General features: G+C 44.3%; 1 protein-coding gene across 4 annotated transcripts in view; it reads left to right on the top strand.

The window, feature by feature from the left end:
* Window positions 1-18,610, top strand: part of NOS1 (nitric oxide synthase 1) — a 220,834-nt gene that overhangs the window by 144,280 nt on the left and 57,944 nt on the right. For all 4 annotated transcript variants that reach the window (XM_067473256.1, XM_067473257.1, XM_060785472.2 and 1 more), the window contains one exon: window positions 15,227-15,359. In XM_067473256.1, coding sequence (XP_067329357.1) covers window positions 15,227-15,359 — 133 coding nt within the window. The remainder of the gene's footprint in view (window positions 1-15,226; window positions 15,360-18,610) is intronic.

Genomic DNA, 18,610 nt, shown 5'->3' with positions numbered 1-18,610 from the left:
GAAATGTCCAGTTTCTCCTTTGATAATTTGAGCTATTTGAATGGCTAGCCCAGCTACACACAGTTCTAACCTAGGGATGGTGGCGTTAGAGGGAGCAATCTTGGCCTTGGCCATGACAAAACCTAAAGTGCAAGAACTAGAGTCTTTTTGCCTGGCATAAGCCACATCTGCAATAGCTTTCTCTGAGGCATCGCAAAAGACATGGAGTTCGGTGTGCGAGCCTTGCAAAGGGCTCCTGGCTGTGAATTGGCGCGGGATGCTCAACTGGTGTAAATCTTGAGCCTGGGCGGCCCAAGCGGTCCAAGAGTTTTTAATGGACTGAGGAACTTCCTGATCCCAGTCCAGTTTGCTTTCAATGACCTCTCGAAAGAGAAGCTTGGCTGTTATCATGACAGGGGCGGCCATTCCCAATGGGTCGAAAACACCATTAACTGCCGATAACATCTTTCTCTTGGTGTTCACGCCAGTGAACCATGTAGCCCTGACTGACAAGAGGTCCAGACGGGTGTCCCAAAGCAAGCCTAAGCTGGACTGGGCGCTCGCGTCCTGGAACAACTCCAATACGTTGTCTTGTATCAGGTCTTCAGTCGGGAAGGCTCTTAAAATGTTGGTGCTGTTAGAGTTGATCTTGTGCAGCCTGATGTTGGCCTTTTTTAACAAGGATTGGACATCCTTCACTGTACTAACTGCAGACTATATGGTGTCAAACAACGTGAGCAAGTCATCAACATAAAAACTCTGGTTGATAACTTGGGCGACCCGAGGGTCAAAGTAATGTCCAAATCTTTCCGCAGTCTTTCGCAGGCAATAGTTGGCCACCGCAGGAGATGGTGTATTTCCAAACACATGGACCCGCATCTGGAAGGCTTTCACATCCGCCAGACCCTGGGTGTCTTCAAACGACAAAACCTTTTAAAACTTTCTATGTTCCGATGTGACCAGGAACGCATAAAACATTTTGAAGATGTCAGCGATGACAGCATACTTGGATTCCCTGAACCTAAGTATGACTCCGATGAGGTTGTTCAGAAGGTCTGGTCCCTTCAGGAGCACGTCATTCAATGAGATGTCCTTGCATTTGGCGCTGGCATCAAACACAATGCGCACCTTTTCCGGCTTCTGAGGGTGAGTGACCTTATGGAAGGGAAGAAACCAAGATTCTTCTTTGTCTGAGCCAGGGCTGGATGGCTCAGCATACCTTGCTGTAAACATGTCGTCCATGAACTGAACGATTTGCTGCTTAGTCTGCATTCTGCGTTTTAAAGACTGCAGTCTCTTCTCTGCTACCTGTCTGTTGGGAGGCAGGGTAGGCCGGTCTGCTTTGAAGGGCAAAAGGGCGATCCAATTCCCTTCCTCACTGAGAGTGACCTCAGAGCTCATGATGTTCAGGAACGCTTGCTCATCTCGGGAAAGCACTGTGTGCTCGTCATCCCGGGATGCGTCGAAGATGGATGAGAACTCAGATGAAACTCCTTGGCAGCAAACAGAAATGTGGCTGAGGCAACTCTGCATGACTCTGCCACAGCTGAGGGTGTTTGGCTGATCTGGACACAGAGAAGACGGAAGATGCATTCTGTCGACACATACAGGTCCCTGTATGGTCCATCCTAAAGGAGTCTTCTGTGCCAAAGGTGCACCAGGAGGACCTCTCTTCTCAGCCCCGGATGCTCATCAAGCTGGGGCAGTTGGATCCGATGAGCAGGACTATGTCAATGCCCGGTTCAAAGGGTGAAATGAGGTCCTGTAGTCCTTTCAGGTGAGGATGTGCTTGCATCATCTCTCTGGTAGCAATCTGGTCCTTATCTCATGGGATGGACGCACACTCAATAAGGTCAGGTAACTCAAAACGAATGTCTTTGCCACATGGCGAAATGATAAATCCAGATGCAACGCGGCCCTGTCTCCTTTGTTTGCCCGTACAAGTAGAAATACAATAGTCAATAGTCTTTGCCTGCCCCTTAAAGATTCTGAAGAAGTCAAGGGTGGCCAGGGAACCGTCGCTTTGGTTGTCAGGGGCCACGTACATTTTCTTCTTCATCCAAGGCCTGCTGGCAGGATAGACCTCTGCCAAACAGATGGGGTGGCATATCCTAGTCTTCTTTGGGCTGCCGCACAGCTGTGTGCAGGCCACAGAGGGTGCTTCAGTGCCTGGTGAAGGTCCAGCTGAAACGTCTGAGAAGCGCTGACTGATGGCTCCGCTCTTGACCTTGAAGGGCACGAAATCCTTGTTGTGCATGGCTGAGCAATGCTTTTCGGATTGGCACACCTCGCACTTTATCTTTTCTTTGTATGACTTTGACTGGTGGGGAGTTGCACCGCAGCACCTGAAGCAGATCCTGGACTTCTTGAGGATCTCGAACTTGTCTGCGTGAGGCTTCTTGGCAAACTCCCTGCAGTCGGCCAAACTGTGGGGTTTTGCAAGCAGTGGGCACAAAACATCCTTAGGTGTCGTCTTGGCATCATCTGGAGAAGGGTTGGTCTCCATGGACTTGACGGCGATGTTTCTCTTGGTGCCACTGTCTTTTGCAGGTTTTTTGGGCTCTTTGATGGGCCTGTCCGTCCTTGGAGTCCCATAAAGAGTAGGAAATCCCATCTGTGGGTCGTTGAGCTGCATGGCGGCATTTGTAACAAAATCCACAAGATGGGTGAATGGTGGGTAGACCTGATGATTGACCTGCTTGAATCTGAAGGCTTCTCTGCCCCACTCTTCTTGTAAGGAATACGGCAGCTTCTGAGTGATGGCAGTTTGGGACAGGTGTTGGTCCAGGCAGGCAAATCCTGGAAGCTGTGGGTTTCCCTTGGCTGACTGGAGCTCAATCAATAAGTCTGACAGGTCCCAAAGCTGTTTAAAGTCCTTAGGTTTGAGCACAGGGAACTTGTGAATTCGGTCCATCAGCGAGGCTTCAATCTGGGTGCTGGACCCATAGCGCTGATCAAGCTTCGTCCATGCAGTGTCCAATGCTCTATGTGGTTGGTCGATGAGAGCCGAGAAAATCCTTCTCACCTGCTGAGCTGATACTGGACCGAGCCAGGCAATCATAAGAGTCAGTTGTTCCTCAGAGGTGAGTCTTAAACTCTGTATGGCTCGCTGAAAAGTCTTTTTCCAAAGTAGGAAACCTTCTGGCTGGTCAGAGAATTTTTCCACACCTTTGCCCCTCAAATCCTTCTTCGGGTTCCTGAACAAAGACTCAAGCTGCGACTGAGGAGTTTGCAGAAACGGAAGGGGTGTTTGGTCAGGGGTAAAGGTGAAGTTCTTTTGAAATCTAGAAGGTCCATTCCAGGGGACACCTGCGGCCTCAGGAATGGGCAAAACCCTGATTTCCGGGCTGGGCTTTGGTGCCTGAGTTGGTGGCTGTGGGCTCCTGGCCCTGAATTGCTCGGCCTGCCTGCATGGCACGATGTCGCTGTCCGCATGCACCAGCTTGCTGTCTTGGAAACCAATGTGGGCTGGCAGAAGAGGCGTGGTTGGAGGGGTTGGCAAAAGGTTGACATTTTCTTGAGACAGCTCTCCTTGCAGCGCCTTTGCCAGGATGTTGCACAGACCCTTTTCTGCGCTGCCTCCTGCTGGATGTGCGACAACTTCAACTTTGTCTCTAACTCTATTTGAGCCTGCTCGAAGTCCAGGCCTAGATCCGCAGCTGCTGCCTCAGCTTCGGCCTCAAGTATTTTTTCTTGCAGTTCCAGATGCCTTGCTTCCTTGGCGTATAAGGCTGTCATCGATGAGGAGCTGCTTCTGGAGACGGACGATCCAGACACTGAATCACATCTGCTGCTATGCTTCCTGCTGGTGTGGCTGTGTTTGCTATGGGCAGACGCGCTTGCCTGGCTGTTCTTTGCGCTTGAAGCCTTTGGGGAATGCTTAAGTGGCTCAGGGATCACACTACTAGCGGGCAAAGCTTGAACATCTTTGCTCCTTCTGGGGGAGGGACCAAAGTTGGTTGCATGAAACAAATGAGCATAGCTAGATTCCCTAAGCTTAACACTGTTCAAAAACTGAATTGCCCTAAGATCTGCATCCTGGCTATTTTACTAAGCAACTGGGTGATGTCATCAACTAAGCCTCTCCACTTATTAATTAAAACCTTAAGATCTTCCTTGAGGTCCTGAGATTTCTCTAAATCCTCCGAACACTGTAACTGGCTATCGGGGTCGACAATAGAAAGCCATACGCCTTCCACCTTATCTGTAAGCCTAGATTCCTCCTGTAGAAGCGCATCTAAGGCTTTCTGGGGTGGGTGCAAAGAACTCTGGGATCTTAGGTCGTAGGTTTTGCTCTCAGATTTTGGGGAACTTGAGGTGTGAGCCATGACAGCAAATTGCCCGAGCAGTTTAGCAATACAGGTGAAATGACAAGCAGAGCAATCAGTATATCACTAACCAACAGTCAATAGGACACACAATACGTAAATGCAATCATATGCACAAAGAGCAGGCGATATAGTGATGCAGTAATAAAGCAGTCAGTGTATCAATGCAGATATAACACATAGAGCAGGGGTCCTCAAACTAAGGCCCAGGGGCCGGATGTGGCCCTCCAAGATCATTTACCCGCCCCTCGCTCAGGGTCAACCTAAGTCTGAAACGTCTTGAAAGCACACAACAACAACAACAGCAGCAGCAATCCTATCTCATCAGCCAAAAGCAGGCCCACACTTCCCATTGAAATACTTTTAAATAAGTTTATATTTGTTAAAATTGTTCTTCATTTTAATTATTTTATTGTTTTTAAGTGTTTTTGCACTACAAATAAGATATGTGCATTGTGCATTAGTATTCATTCATGCTTTCTTCAAATTATAATCCGGCCCTCCAACAGTTTGAGGGACTGTGACCTGTCCCACTGTTTAAAAAGTTTGAGGACCCCTGACATAGAGCAAGCAATATGATAGTGCAATTACAAGCACACTCAAAAAACTTATCACTTTAAAGCAGAGAGTAAGACACAGCAGACACAATAAATCAAATGCAGGTTAAAGTCTTGCTGGCAGGCTGCAAAACCAAAAGGAATTGCAAAGGGCTCCTTTCCAGGAGAAGCAAAGCACCAAAAGCTGCTGCAAAGCTGAGCTTCAAAAAGGTGGGAACTTGCTTCTGGCTGGAGACTGTAGCAATACTGTGCAGGATTCCAAAAAGGGCGGGAAGAATTGTAGCAAACTTGCAGACCTGCTGTGCAAAGACTGGAGGAGGATTGTAGCAAACTTGCAAAGCTAGCTGTGTAGATCTTCAAAAAGGGCGGGAAGAAAGCTGATGCAGACTTTCAGGTTCCTCTTGCAAGGAAGGTGGAGCTTGGAGCAAAGAAGGAGGCTGCCAGCCCCTCCCTTCTGGTCACATGGGGTGTCTTCCAAAATGGCCGAAAATGAAGAAACACGAACAGATGGGCTCCTCTCCAAGGTGGCCGAAACTCCTCAGACACAAACAGATGGATGCTGGTAATGAAGACTTGAAATGGCTTGTACAGGCTCCCTTAAATACTGTTCTGTAGCTCTAAAAGCCACAAGCTTGCGTCTTCTACTGTGCTGTCGCACGCTGGGCCCGTACATAAGACTGTAGACAGGACATAAATTCTGTGTGCCCAACGGGACGTCAGAGCTGCCTCAGATTAAAGGCCTTTGGATTTCCTTAAACAGAGTCTTTAGATTGCTTAAAGGTTCAACAAAGTTCTTTATTATTGAAATCAAACAGGTACTTCATGGCTTTCTTAATAGTCTATTGGCTCTCTCAATCTTGTCCACAGGGGACAGGCACTATCTTCATAACTGTATTTTAACGAATGGGGAAATCCTTAACCTCTTACCTGGGCAGTCTGTCTTTGCTTCTGTTGGCGTGGAGCCCCTACACCCGGTACCAACTGCTTCTGGCTGCCGTGAGTGACCCTTACCAAGCAGAGCTTTGTAGACTTCCAGGGGAAAATAAGGTGTTCAGGTTTCCGTGATGGCTGGCTGAAGTGCTGTGGGACCGGATTCCCTCAGCAAAGGATCTGCTTAAGGCTGTAAAATCCTCAGCAAAAGAACTGTGCTGAGACTGCATCTCTCTGGCTAAGCTATGGGGCTGTATATCCCTGGCCAAGCTATAGGGCCTTTTCTCCCCGGCCAAGCTGTATATCCCCGGCCAAGCTGTAGAAGACGAAGCTTTCTACAGGAGCTTTTGGTTTTATGTCCTGTATGAAAGGCTTCTCTGTGTAGACTGACCCAAAATGGCTCCTATTCCCTCCAAAACCCAAAAGGGGGCGGGACCAGGGAACCTAACGATAATTGACAGGTCATAGATCCAATAAATGCAAACTAAGGAAAGCCATCTAACTGCAAAAGCATAGAACTTTAAAATACATGCAGTAATCAACAAATAGCAAGATAAGCTGGAGCTCCTGGTGTGGCTGTACCAATACAGTAGGGGAAGCATTTAACTGTCACGAGCATCCACATTTCAGTTTCAGTACATTTTAGATGTATACTTGTGGAAACATTGTATTGCACAATATGTATTCCTAGAAAGTTGTTTCTTCAAAGCACACATTTCTGCATGCTTTTAAAGTCATGAATGCTTTGGGAGCAGGGTTTTGTCAGATGACTGTTAGCCCAGGATAAGCAAGTGATCACAGTTTGTGTCAGTTTCTCAAATGCTACATTCCGTGATCTGACAATTCACAGATTTGTGGTGTCACAACACAGGAGAAGCACTGCGTGTCAGTCCAAGAATTTGGCCATAAATCTGTTAGAGAGAATACTTTACTTAGCTCTCAAACCTGTCCAGACAAGCGGTTTCGAGCACAATAAATGTTCTGCTGTTACTCATTTCTTCTATGTGATCCTAGATCCAGAGTTTGTTTCTGAAGGTTCCCTATTTGGATTGCAGTTCCCAGAAACCTTTTTCCAGCATACTCAATTGCTATGCTGATTGGAGAATAGTAGAAACTATTGTACAGAATAGTGAAAATATTTGGGGTCACCAATGAGTTTTGTCTTTAGGGTTGTGTCTCTGCTCCAAGATATTTGGTTATGTATATGCAAATATTCCAAAATCTGGCATATGGAACACTCCTGATCTCAAGTATTTCAGATATGGGATACTCAAACTGTATTTCTGTACTAAATAACCATTGGCTGGTGCCTGCAACATCATGAGAAAAACACAGTGATACAGTTTGGTTAATATAGACTCTTGAGTGTAATGTTCTTTGTGCAAGCTGGTGTGCCCCATTTGATGGCAATCTATGCTTGTCTGCTTGCTATATAATGTGGTAAGCCAGCTTTGTTGTATTTGGTAGTCCCTGCTGCTTTTCTGCTTCATGGTCCCAAAGCTATCTGCCCTGATAGTGCCGTAGCAGTTCTAGAGGTTTTGCACTATACATGGCATTTAGATAGATGGGATTGGTAGTCATAGAATGGCAAAAGATATGTTGGAATATGGAAATCATCCTGTTGAGTCAATGAAACACCACCTACTCCAATATTCTGTCTCCAGAAGTGGCCAACTAGTGCTCAGATGTGTTACTGGCTCTGCACCCCAGTTTTTCATATTTAATGTAGGTCAAATAGTAAAACCTCATTTAGATAAAAAATATAGACACATACTGAGTCAGACCATGTAGACCAGGGTTTCGCAACCTGGGGGTCGGGATCCCGGGGGGGGGGGGTCGCAAGGGGGTCTCAGAGGGGTTGCCAAAGACCATCAGAAAACACAGTATTTTCTGTTGTAGGAGATGAACTACAACTCCAAAACTCAAGGTTGATGCCCACCAAAACCTTCCAGTATATTCTGTTGGTCATGGGAGTTCTGTGTGAGAAGTTTGGCCCAATTCTATCGTTGGCGGGGTTCAGAATGCTCTTTGATTGTAGGTGAACTATAAATCCCAGCAACTACAACTCCCAAATGTCAAGGTCAATTTTCTCCAGACTCTACCAGTGTTCACATTTGGCATATTGAGTATTCATACCAAGTTTGGTCCAGATCCATCATTGTTTGAGTCCACAGTGCCCTCTGGATGTAGGTGAACTACAACTCCAAAACTCAAGGTCAATGCCCTTCAAACCTTCCAGTATTTTCTGTTGGTCATGGGAGTTCTGTGTGCCAAGTTTGGTTCAATTCCATTGTTGGTGGAGTTCAGAATGCTCTTTGATTGTAGGTTAATTATAAATCCCAACTACAACTCCCAAATGACAAAATCAATCCCCACCCACCCTACCAGTATTCAGATTTGTGGGTGTATTGGGTATTTGTGCCAAATTTAGTCCAGTGAATGAAAATACATACTGCATACCTGTTATTTACATTATAATTCATAACAGTAGCAAAGTTACAGTTATGAAGTAGCAATGAAAATGTTTTTTATGTCTGGGGGTCACCACAACATGAGGAACTATATTAAGGGGATGCAGCATTAGGAAAGTTGAGAAACACTGACATAGTCACTATGCTGCTTGGTGTTGGCTCTCCATGGTTTCAGCCATGGATCTTTCCCAGCCCAATTTGAAAATGCTTCAGGCAGAACTCAAGACCTTTTGCGTGCAAAGTGGACGTTTTGCTGTAGAGCTACAACCCTTGCAAAGCCCTAAAGGGCTGAGAATGGCGGTTAATAAATGCATCAAATAATAATAAAAATAATAATAATAAATATATGAATAAATGTATGACAACAAAATGTTATCAATCATGATGTTGATATTAGTGTTTTTATGTGCTTTCCTCGTGTTTAAAGTTGCTGTTTATGTAGGATCTGCTGGTGGAAGGGTTCCACTCCTGGAAGATGTCTCCTTTCAGTTTTCAGGAAACAGCAGCAATATTGTGGTGGGATTGTACTATAGACCCCTAGGCCAGACTGAAGATTTGGATGATACCTTTTTTGAACAGATGTCCAAATTTTGAAAAAGGAAAGCGATAGTAGTAAAGAAGAGAGTTCAGCTACTCTGTTATTTGTTGGAAATCAGATACTGCTAAATCTTGTTTCATCGGTGCTGCTGGCACTGATGACTTGTATGTAGGGCTCTGTTTTGATCTAAAGATATCGATATAATGAAAGAGCAACAGCTACCTGCTGCGAAAGTCCTTTGGTGTGCTCTTTGCTAACAGGTAGGCGTAAAGTATTGAAGGAAAAAGTCATTTTCAGGCTGGAAGCGGCAATGAACAGTGGGGAGCGTGGCAAAGAGGGGAGAACTCTTCCATTTGGGCCAGCTCTCTTCTATGTTTTGTTTATCATTTCTTGTGGTCTGTGTTTGCAATTTGTGAGCCAAATCAGATCAGATGCATGACTACCTTTGCTGGGAGAATTTGGTCTCCTCTACACACCCCTCATCTCGAGCCACACCTTTATCTCTGAGGTGTTGGAGTTCGGCAGGCCATTGAATCATTCTTTACCTTATAGCGGCCTTAAAAGGAAGAGGTAGCAGAGCATAGAGGGGAGCCCAGTCCTTCCAAACCAGCTCTTTGGCTTCCCAGGTCCTTCGCTCAGATAGGTAACACAAAGGTAAGCCCTGCTGGGAGAAAAAGAAAGATTTCTGGTAACCTCACTCTTTCTATCTCCGCAAATGGAGAGGGTGAGAAATGGGGAAAAGAAGAGCCCCCGTTGAGCATACCTTGGCAGAAAGGTGGGTTATAAGTTTAATAAATGAATGGAGGAATGCATTTGCGGAGGTGTTCCCACCAGCTGTTCCTTTTCTTTATAGCTGTGTTTTCTACAGAACTGACTTTGGATTGGAAGGGTTGCCGGCAAGAAATGGTGTTTTGTTTCTGTGTGTCTCCCCATATGATTATAAGTATCTGTGCTCAGTACCTGTTTGTTTTGGATAGTATTGTTATTGAGCCACAGTCAACCCCCCCAAAAAAAGATTTATAATTCACCAAGGGCTCAGAAATAAATATATGATTTTCCCCCCTTTAAAAAGACCCTTTCCAGATTTGTGCAGGTTCAAAGCATCAGACAATCAAGACCAAACCAGCAACAGCTATAAATCCCTAAATCCTATCATATCAACCCCTTTAATAAATGGTATCTATTCTTCATGACAAGGAGCCCCTGGTGGTGCAGTGGGTTAAAGCGCTGAGCTGCTGAACTTGCTGACCGAAAGGTTGCAGGTTCCAATCCGGGGAGCGGCGTGAGCTCCCGCTGTTAGCCCCAGCTTTGGCCAACATAGCAGTTCAAAAACATGTAAATGTGAGTAGATTAATAGGTACCACTCCAGCGGGAAGGTAACAGCATTCCATGAAGTCATGCTGGCCACATTAACTTGGAGGTGTCTATGGACAACGCTGGCTCTTCGGCTTAGAAATGCAGATGAGCACCAACCCCCAGAGTCCAACACTACTGGACTTAATGTCGGGGGAAAACCTTTACCTTTACTGTTCTTTATAACTTTCTATATAACTTTTATCTTTCTGTATAGTGTATCTATTTCATATATATGAAAATGTATAAACTTCTTTACCAAAATATAACCAGTCAAGCCCAGAGATATTCACCTCCCTGCTGAGAGATTTCCTGGACAGGAAAGGTGGGCAAACCCCCTGGACCTTTTTCCAAGCCAAGCCAATTAACAAGCCCATTGTCCAGGTATATGCAGAGATTTCCCATCAGCCCAGATAAACCCAAAGCTGTTTGTCTACCTATATGGTTCACTTGAAGCTGAGAGATTGCTGCCTGCGAAAAACAGAGGCTTAAATTACGTGCATGTATCAAACCTCTTTAATGACAGCCAAACCTTTGAGTACACAAGGTCAACATCTCTGTCTCTTGAGTCTTGCACCTTTGTTTTCTAAAGCTCCTATCTTTGTTTGACATAAAACTAGAAATTTGAGCTCATCAGAGACCCATCTCTGTATCTTTACCATTTGTTTTCCCAGACTGTGCCCTCCCAGGGGGCATCTCTGCAGTTGATCAGTTCTTCACTCTGACCAGTCTCCCTCCCAGCCATTCCTGACATGGATCCTAGCCAGCCTCTTTTCTGGCCAATCAGGGGAGGGCAGCGGAAAGTTGAATAGCGGTCAGAACTGTATAAGATGTCTTATATTTCTCTGTATGTTTATGCTTGTACCTGTGAAGCAAATTTGCTTCCCTTTTGGCCAAACTGAATAAACCTCTGTGGCTTGTCTTCAACTTAGTGAGTTGGTTTTCCTGTCCTGGCCTATCTGGTTTACCATAGGTTCACCAGGCACGGATCCTCTTTAGCAGCAGTCTTAGTTAACCACAACAAATTTAATAACAATTTTAAAGAGGAAGCCCTGCAGGCTTCCCAAGGTCCCAATTTGGGAGGAAGGCAGGATATAAATCAAATAATTAAGTATGGTTTAGCCTGTTTCACTTCATTAGAGTGGGAAGATTTTCCATGTGCAATCTATATCTATCCATCTTCTATATATTCTATAATAAAAGTTGGTGTATGTATGTTTGTATGTATGGTGGTATGCATGTATTTTCCAAGATTGCCCCAACTTTCAGAGAGCACTGTACCTCCCGCCAACAACGGATCTGGACCAAACTTGGCACACAGAGGAGCTGAACATAGGGCGGGGGAGATTGGAGCAGATTGACCCTAGGTTCTGGGAGTTATAGTTCAACAACATCCGGAGACCACTCTGACTCAGCCGACAATGGATCTGCACCAAACTTGGCACAAATACCCAATATGATCAACTTTGAATACTGGTGGGATTTGCGGGACTGACACAACATGATGGAAGTTGAGTTCTCCCTGCATCCAGAGAGCCCTGTGATGCCCAACAATGACAGATCTGAACCAAACTTGGCACACAGGCACAACATGACCAACTTTGATTACTGGTAGGGTTTGAGGGTAATTGACAATGGATCCGGGAGTTGTAGTTTACCCGCATCCAGAGAGCATTGAACCCAGCTGATGACAGATCTGGACCAAATTTGGCACATAGACCCAACATGGCCAACTTTGAATACTGGTGGGGTTTGGGGGGTGATTGACCTTGCATTCTGGGAGTTGTATTTCACCCACATCCAGGGAGCACTGAACCCAGCTAACAACAGATCTGAACCAAACTTGGCACACAGACCCAACATGGCTAACTTTGAATAGTGGCAGGGGTTTGGGAGTGATTGACTTTTGAATCCAGGAGTTGTAGTTCACCCACATCCAGGGAGCACTGGACCCAGCCGACAATGGATCCAGACCAAAATTGGCACACAGACCTAATGTGGCCAACTTTGAATACTGGTGGGGTTTGGGGAGGATTTACCCATGATTTTGGGTGTTGTAGTTCACCCACATTCTTGTGCATTTTCTAATTGGAGCATTCATTAAAAAAAGAAAAAAGACTGAATTTTTCTAATAATTAGTGTTATAAATTACCTAATAGCGGCATCGCCGGGTACCTAAGCTAGTGTACTCTAAAACTAGTTTACTTTCTTGTTTGTTTTTATTATTTTTTTATTCTCACCTTCAGGGTTTATTGATGAGTAGTATTATTCTAGTGATTTATTAATGATTCACCTATTTATACTCCTTCCTCCTTTCTGAATCTTTATAGTAGATGGTTTTGTTGGCATCACTTCCATTTTACATGGTAACTTCTGATATTCTTTTGACAATACTGCAGCAAGTAAAAAAGGCAGTTTGAACTGCCGCTGGAGATGAGGGGTAAATTGGCCCAAATCAGATGCGGACTCCATTTCTGCAAATGCAGGTGTATTTCAGTGTTTTCTCTTCTCTGAATTTTACAATTCTGTTTTCCAGTTTAAGATATGTGTCTTAGGTGAAAGTGCACATACAATATATCAAAATGTAAGGTATTTGGAAATGTTAATCAAAATGCATGTATGTGGAAAAACTGCATACAAAAATGTGTATGTTATAGGAGAAGTACGCATAAAAATCCATCCCAGTGTTTGTGAATGGATATCAAAATATGATGAATTTAAAAAGAAATTAGGCTGGCTCTACAATGCCAAATAATGTAGTTTGAACATTATATGGTCATTATAGAACCTCATCATCATCATCATCATCTTTAATTACTTATTAATATCCCTCCATCCAAGATGCTCTAAGCGATTTACATAGCAGAAATTATACAGGATAAAACACATACATACAAATATTAATAAATTAACATGAGTCAAATGCTCTAGTAAAAAGCCAGGTCTTAAGTGCTAGAATAAAAGGCCCTAAGTCACGCATGGCTCTCAAATAGGGAGGCAAGGAGGCAAGTTTGAACTGCATTATATGGGGCCTACTACACTGACAATATAAAGGTAGTTTGGACTGCAAGATTTGGCAGTGAAGATCCAAATCTAAGAGAACACAAGCAACTGATCTATCCTTACGTATAGCCATTTTTGTCTGTCCCCAAGTGCAAACATTATTCATTGGTTTCTTGGATGGGAATTTTTCATAGTTGCTGTGTCTAGTATTTGTATTGAGTGCTTTTCAGAATTAGGAGTCCACGAGCTTTCTACTCCACCCTGTCCCCGAATACTTCTTGTTTTAGGACTTTAATTTCCTGACATTTTTAGGATTTGTGTTTGTTATGGAACACCCATTGTTTTTAGCCCAGCGAGTGCCTGGCGATTCATCAAAGCTGCCTGCCATTGGGCCAGTTCTCTTCCTCAGCACCCTTTTCCTCCACATTCAGCTCCTGTCCCTGGGTTCCTTCCCTGAATGTGTTTGCAGCAAAGACCTCCATAGAATATTCACTGTGTCTAACCTTCCCCTTGCCATAACCAGTTTAGTCTTGCACACACATCCAAAGCAGATCTGCCCAGGCCTTGAGTGGAAAGAGAGACTCTGAGAAGGAGTTTTGTGGAGAGAAGGCAAGCAGGGCAAAAGAAACAGCCTCTGCTGCTCCGGTGCCCTGTATTTTTTCTACAGTTGCCTGAGTAAGGTGATGAAGAGAGGGTGAAGCATGACAGAGCAGTAGAGCTTGCAAAGTGGAAGCCTGGCAGATATCTTTCTTCTGGGCTGGTTTTCTCAAATCCTGGGGAAGGGACCATGCTTCATTGCATATTGTGTTGTGACGCAGTGCTCTGCTGGTACAAATGCGTCACAAAGTGAGACAGAAAGTTAGTGGAAAGGTGCCACTGCAGTACATTTTCACTATGAAAACCTTAAAATCTTATATATTGACAACCTGAGCTTTCATCCTGATCATTCTAACCTGTTGTTTTCATTTAAATCACGGGAGTTGTCGGTTCACAAGGCCTTCTCTGCCAAAGTGGGCTGGTACCTCACCGAACTATAAGTTCTGTGATTCCACAACATTGAACCATGGCAGCTAAAGCGGTGCAAAACTGCATTCATTCTATAGTGTAGATGCATCCTAAGTTTGGGATTAAGCATTTTAATATAATGAATAGTGATGCATGGGATCTGTGTCTTTAGCTGAGCAAAAATTATGTTTGTAAAAAAATATATAACAAGTATATGTAATCAATCACTAAAATAATTAGTTATTCACACAACACAAACCGCACTATAAATACTGGTATGGGAGAAGGTCTATAGGACTTAAATCATCTGTTGAAGGAAAAAGGATGGCGCAAGATCTCATCCAGTTCTTCGTTTAAGCAGTTTTCATTTACGGCCAACATAAATCTTGTTCAATATTTCCTCCATACAAAAGACAATGCTACAGTATAGTAAAGGTAAAGGTATCCCCTTGACATTAAGTCTAGTCGAGTCCGACTCTGGAGGTTGGTGCTCATCTCAATTTCTAAGCCAAAGAACTGGAGTTGTCCATAGACGCCTCCTAGGTCATGTGGCCAGCATGACTGCATGGAGCGCCATTACCTTCCCACCAAAGCGGTATCTATTTATCTTCTGATCATGTTTTCAAACTGCTAGGTTGACAGAAGCTGGGACTAACAGCAGGAGCTCACCCCTCTCCCTGAATTCCAACCATTGACCTTTCAGTCAACAAGTTCAGCAGCTCAGTGATTTAACCCACTGTGCCACCAGGGGGCCCATGCCACGGTGTAGATTTATACAAAGTGAAGACATCTCTTCTCCTTCTTTCCTCACAGCTACAGAGAGACATGCATAGCAGCAAATTTGGGTTTTCTCTGCTCCATAGTTTATGGACCCTTCATGAACTGCAGCCAGTATACAGTGGCAGCTAGTGGAGTGAGCAGGGCGGGCCTTCTCTGTAAAACAGTGGGACAAGATGCCTGCCCTGCTTGATTCATGTGTCATGTGTGTCTGCATAGATACCAGCGACTGTTCGTCTCCTTCTGACTGATGGATTGCTCTGTGTTTTATTCCCCCTTCTCTAGCTCCCAGGAAGTAGACTCAAAGTCACCAAAGGCATTGCCAGCTGGAATGGAGAACGAGCGGGTTTTCAGTGACCTGTGGGACAAAAGTGAGGCCCCCGCTGAAGGGAGCAACACTACCTCCGAGAAGGACAAGGTAGGTGTTAAGAAGCAAGGGTAGTGAAGGTGGTCTTTCCTTTGGCCCTTCATGTATTTGGACTTCAGCTCATGAAAGCTTGTGGTCAGTTTGATTGGGAACTGAAATCCAAAACATGTAAAGGGCCAAATTTCAAGAAGGGGCATCCCTTCAGACCAGGTACACACAAATTCAGCATGTTTGCTTGCTTGTTGCTTAATACACTTGGAGAATTTGAATCTATCACCTTCCAGTATACATAGGAAACTATTTTGCTAGAGGGCCATTGAGGCTCAGACATCCATTGCAGTAGTGTTTTCTTCCTCCTAGCATAATACATACAGTTGTTTGAGATGATGGGGATGAATGGAGTCTGTCAGAAAATGTTGCTGGGTGTGTAAGCCACCCATGTCTTTATATAGGAAACTCCATTCCATTTTCCTTCTTGCCTTCTGACTATGCTCAGTCCTCACTGATCCCAAAGAGATGTTCTTTTCTCCTGAAGGTGGCTTGTCACCCTTGAAATTTGCTCAAATGTACCACAGAAGAGTTGGAAGTAATGTGTTACAGGTTGCAATTATAAATGGTATGGAAAAAGTAGAGATGGAAGTGTAATTCTCAGAAATATAGCACCTGGGATCATACGTTGATGGTGAATGGTAGACAACAACTACATCATGGCAGAATGGTGGGAATTGGAAATAGCAATGGAACACCAGAAGCTAGGAACAATCTACCATTATTATTATTATTATTATTATTATTATTATTATTATTATTATTATTATTATTTGAAACACAATAAGATGAGTCCACAGCAAACAAGATCACTCTGCTGGCTATTGTATTGGATCACACGTCGGACACTTCCCAAGTGTCTAGGATTGTGTGATGTATCGGCAAATAATGCATGCAGATCCCAGTAAGGTGGCCTTTTGCAGCTGGCAGATGGTAACTTTTTCAGCACCGATTGTATTTAAGTGTAGGCCAAGGTCTTTAGGCACTGCACCCAGTGTGCCCATCACCACTGGGACCACCTTTACCGGCTTGTGCCAGAGTCTTTGCAGTTCGATCTTTAAATCCTCATATTATGTCAGCTTTTCCAGTTGTTTCTCTTCAATCCTGCTGTCACCTGGGATTGTAACATCAATGATCCATACTTTGTTTTTTAACACGATCGTGAGGTCAGGAGTATTGTGCTACTCTGCTTTTTCTCTCCATAGAGAGACTCAAATATGCCTTTAGGTTTTGAGTAGGATATTTGCCCGCCAGCACCTCTCTAAACGGCTGGTGCCCATTTCTGCCACTTCATAGCTAGTAGAAGTGGTACTTTAGAGTCCTGGTTTCAGTCAGGGTGCCCATCTGTACTTTCTTAGCCTCTTTAATTGTTACTCCTCCAAACACAACCCATAGTTCAATTCTGCACTGTGTGGTGATGTGCTTGCTTCCATCCAGTTCTCATCCAGTTCTCAGCATTCTGCCAGGTCACAGTTGTTACCTGTTCAGCTGCCCTCAAAGCGTGCCAAGAGGGAGAGCCAACTAGCCGAGGAGCAGCAACCCATGCATATCTCGTCTTTGATTTCTGGGATGTAGTACAGGTTGCTCCCTTCTTGAGAGCTGGAATGGACAAGCAAAAGAACAGTTGCAAATTAGAAGAACAATAGCAGGTAGGAGCCCTCACAGATGTGGGACCCCATGGGCCTTCCAAAAGCTAGAGCTGGCAGTGTATGAGTCATTGCTTCTCTCAAGTTTTACAAAACACTTCAGATACTTCCCAGACTGAGTCCTCGGCAGGGTGTTTCCCTCCATAAGAACTATGACAGTGTGTGATGGATTACCTGAGAAATCTATGGTTTTGAGGGGTTTTTGTCTTGCTTTTCTCTTGTTTCCTCTTGCTGGCTGTTTTTAGTTGTTCCCACCCAAGGCTTATAGCTGTGTTGGCCTATAATGATCATGATAGATTAGTTTCTATTGTATGTTTGCTGGCCATAGAGCACAAAGGAAGGAGCACCTCTTGTGGTCAAAAGGGGAAGAACAGTTTGCCATGATCTGTGGGAGCTTTGTGAGTTAAATACCCTCACCTTGTTTGCCACTTAGGGCTAACTACAGGTTTAGGAGGAGCTCAACTTCTCCTGGAACATGGAAGGGAGAAGGTTGAAAATCCCTTCTGGTATACTCAATTTCTACTCCGGCTTCCCTCCCCAGTTTATCAGAGCACCAAAACGTCTTCACGTTTTGGAGAGTTGAAGAGTGCGACTACGTTTTTCTTGCTTCATCTTGTCTTGTCGTTTGGTGAGATAATAGCACACCTGTATGAACATAAACAGAGTTCTTCTGGATCAGATTAGAGCATGCTGTTCCATAATGGCCCACCAGATGCCTTTGGAAAGTCCTAATAATAATAATAATAATAATAATCGTCATCACCTTTATTTGTAACCTGCCCTCTCTCCCCAAAGGGACTCAGGGCAGTTTCCAACAAAAGTGGCAAACATTCAGTGCCATAATAAAGCAGACAAACAACAAATCAATCAACACAGTAAATAACATTAATATAAACTTATAACAACTAGCCAAAAAAATAACCAAGAAATAAGAAATTAAATAAACATAATATATCACATCACACACATTTAGGGTAAAGATAGGTAAAGGTTTTCCCCTGACATTAAGTCCAGTCGTGGCCAACTCTGGGGGTTGGTGTTCATCTCCATTTCTAAGCTGAAGAGCCGGCGTTGTCCGTAGACACCTCCAAGGTCATGTGGCTGGCATGACTGCATTGAGCACCATTACCTTCTCACCGGAGCTGTACCTATTGATTTACTCACATTTGCATGTTTTCGAACTGCTAGGTTGGCAGAAGCTGGGGCTAACAGCAGGAGCTCACCCTGCACCCCAGATTCGAACCGGTGACCTTTCGGTCAGCAAGTTCAGCCGCTCAGCAGTTTAACCCACTGCACCACCGGGGACCACACGCATTTACTACATAATAAAAAGTGAGCAGCTAAAAATACATTAAAAATAAAGAGCAGTTTACTACAACCAACAAGGCTGAGGTAGGGAAGGTCCTGAAGTAAGGCATAGCCCTCTGGCCCACGTTCCCCTTCAAGTGGTATCAAGAGGCATATTGCTAAAGATTTCATATGGGATCTTTTTTCTCCAAGAATGCGCCTCATCTCTTCTTAGAGCCATTCAAACTGCCATCTATCACGTCATTGAGAATGAAAGTTATTTTGAAGGCTTAACTGTGTTGAATGAAGAGGTAGTTCTTT

This window comes from Anolis sagrei, chromosome X, assembly GCF_037176765.1.
Source record: "Anolis sagrei isolate rAnoSag1 chromosome X, rAnoSag1.mat, whole genome shotgun sequence".
Lineage (NCBI taxonomy): Eukaryota > Metazoa > Chordata > Lepidosauria > Squamata > Dactyloidae > Anolis > Anolis sagrei.
This window is presented reverse-complemented; position numbering and strand designations above follow the sequence as displayed.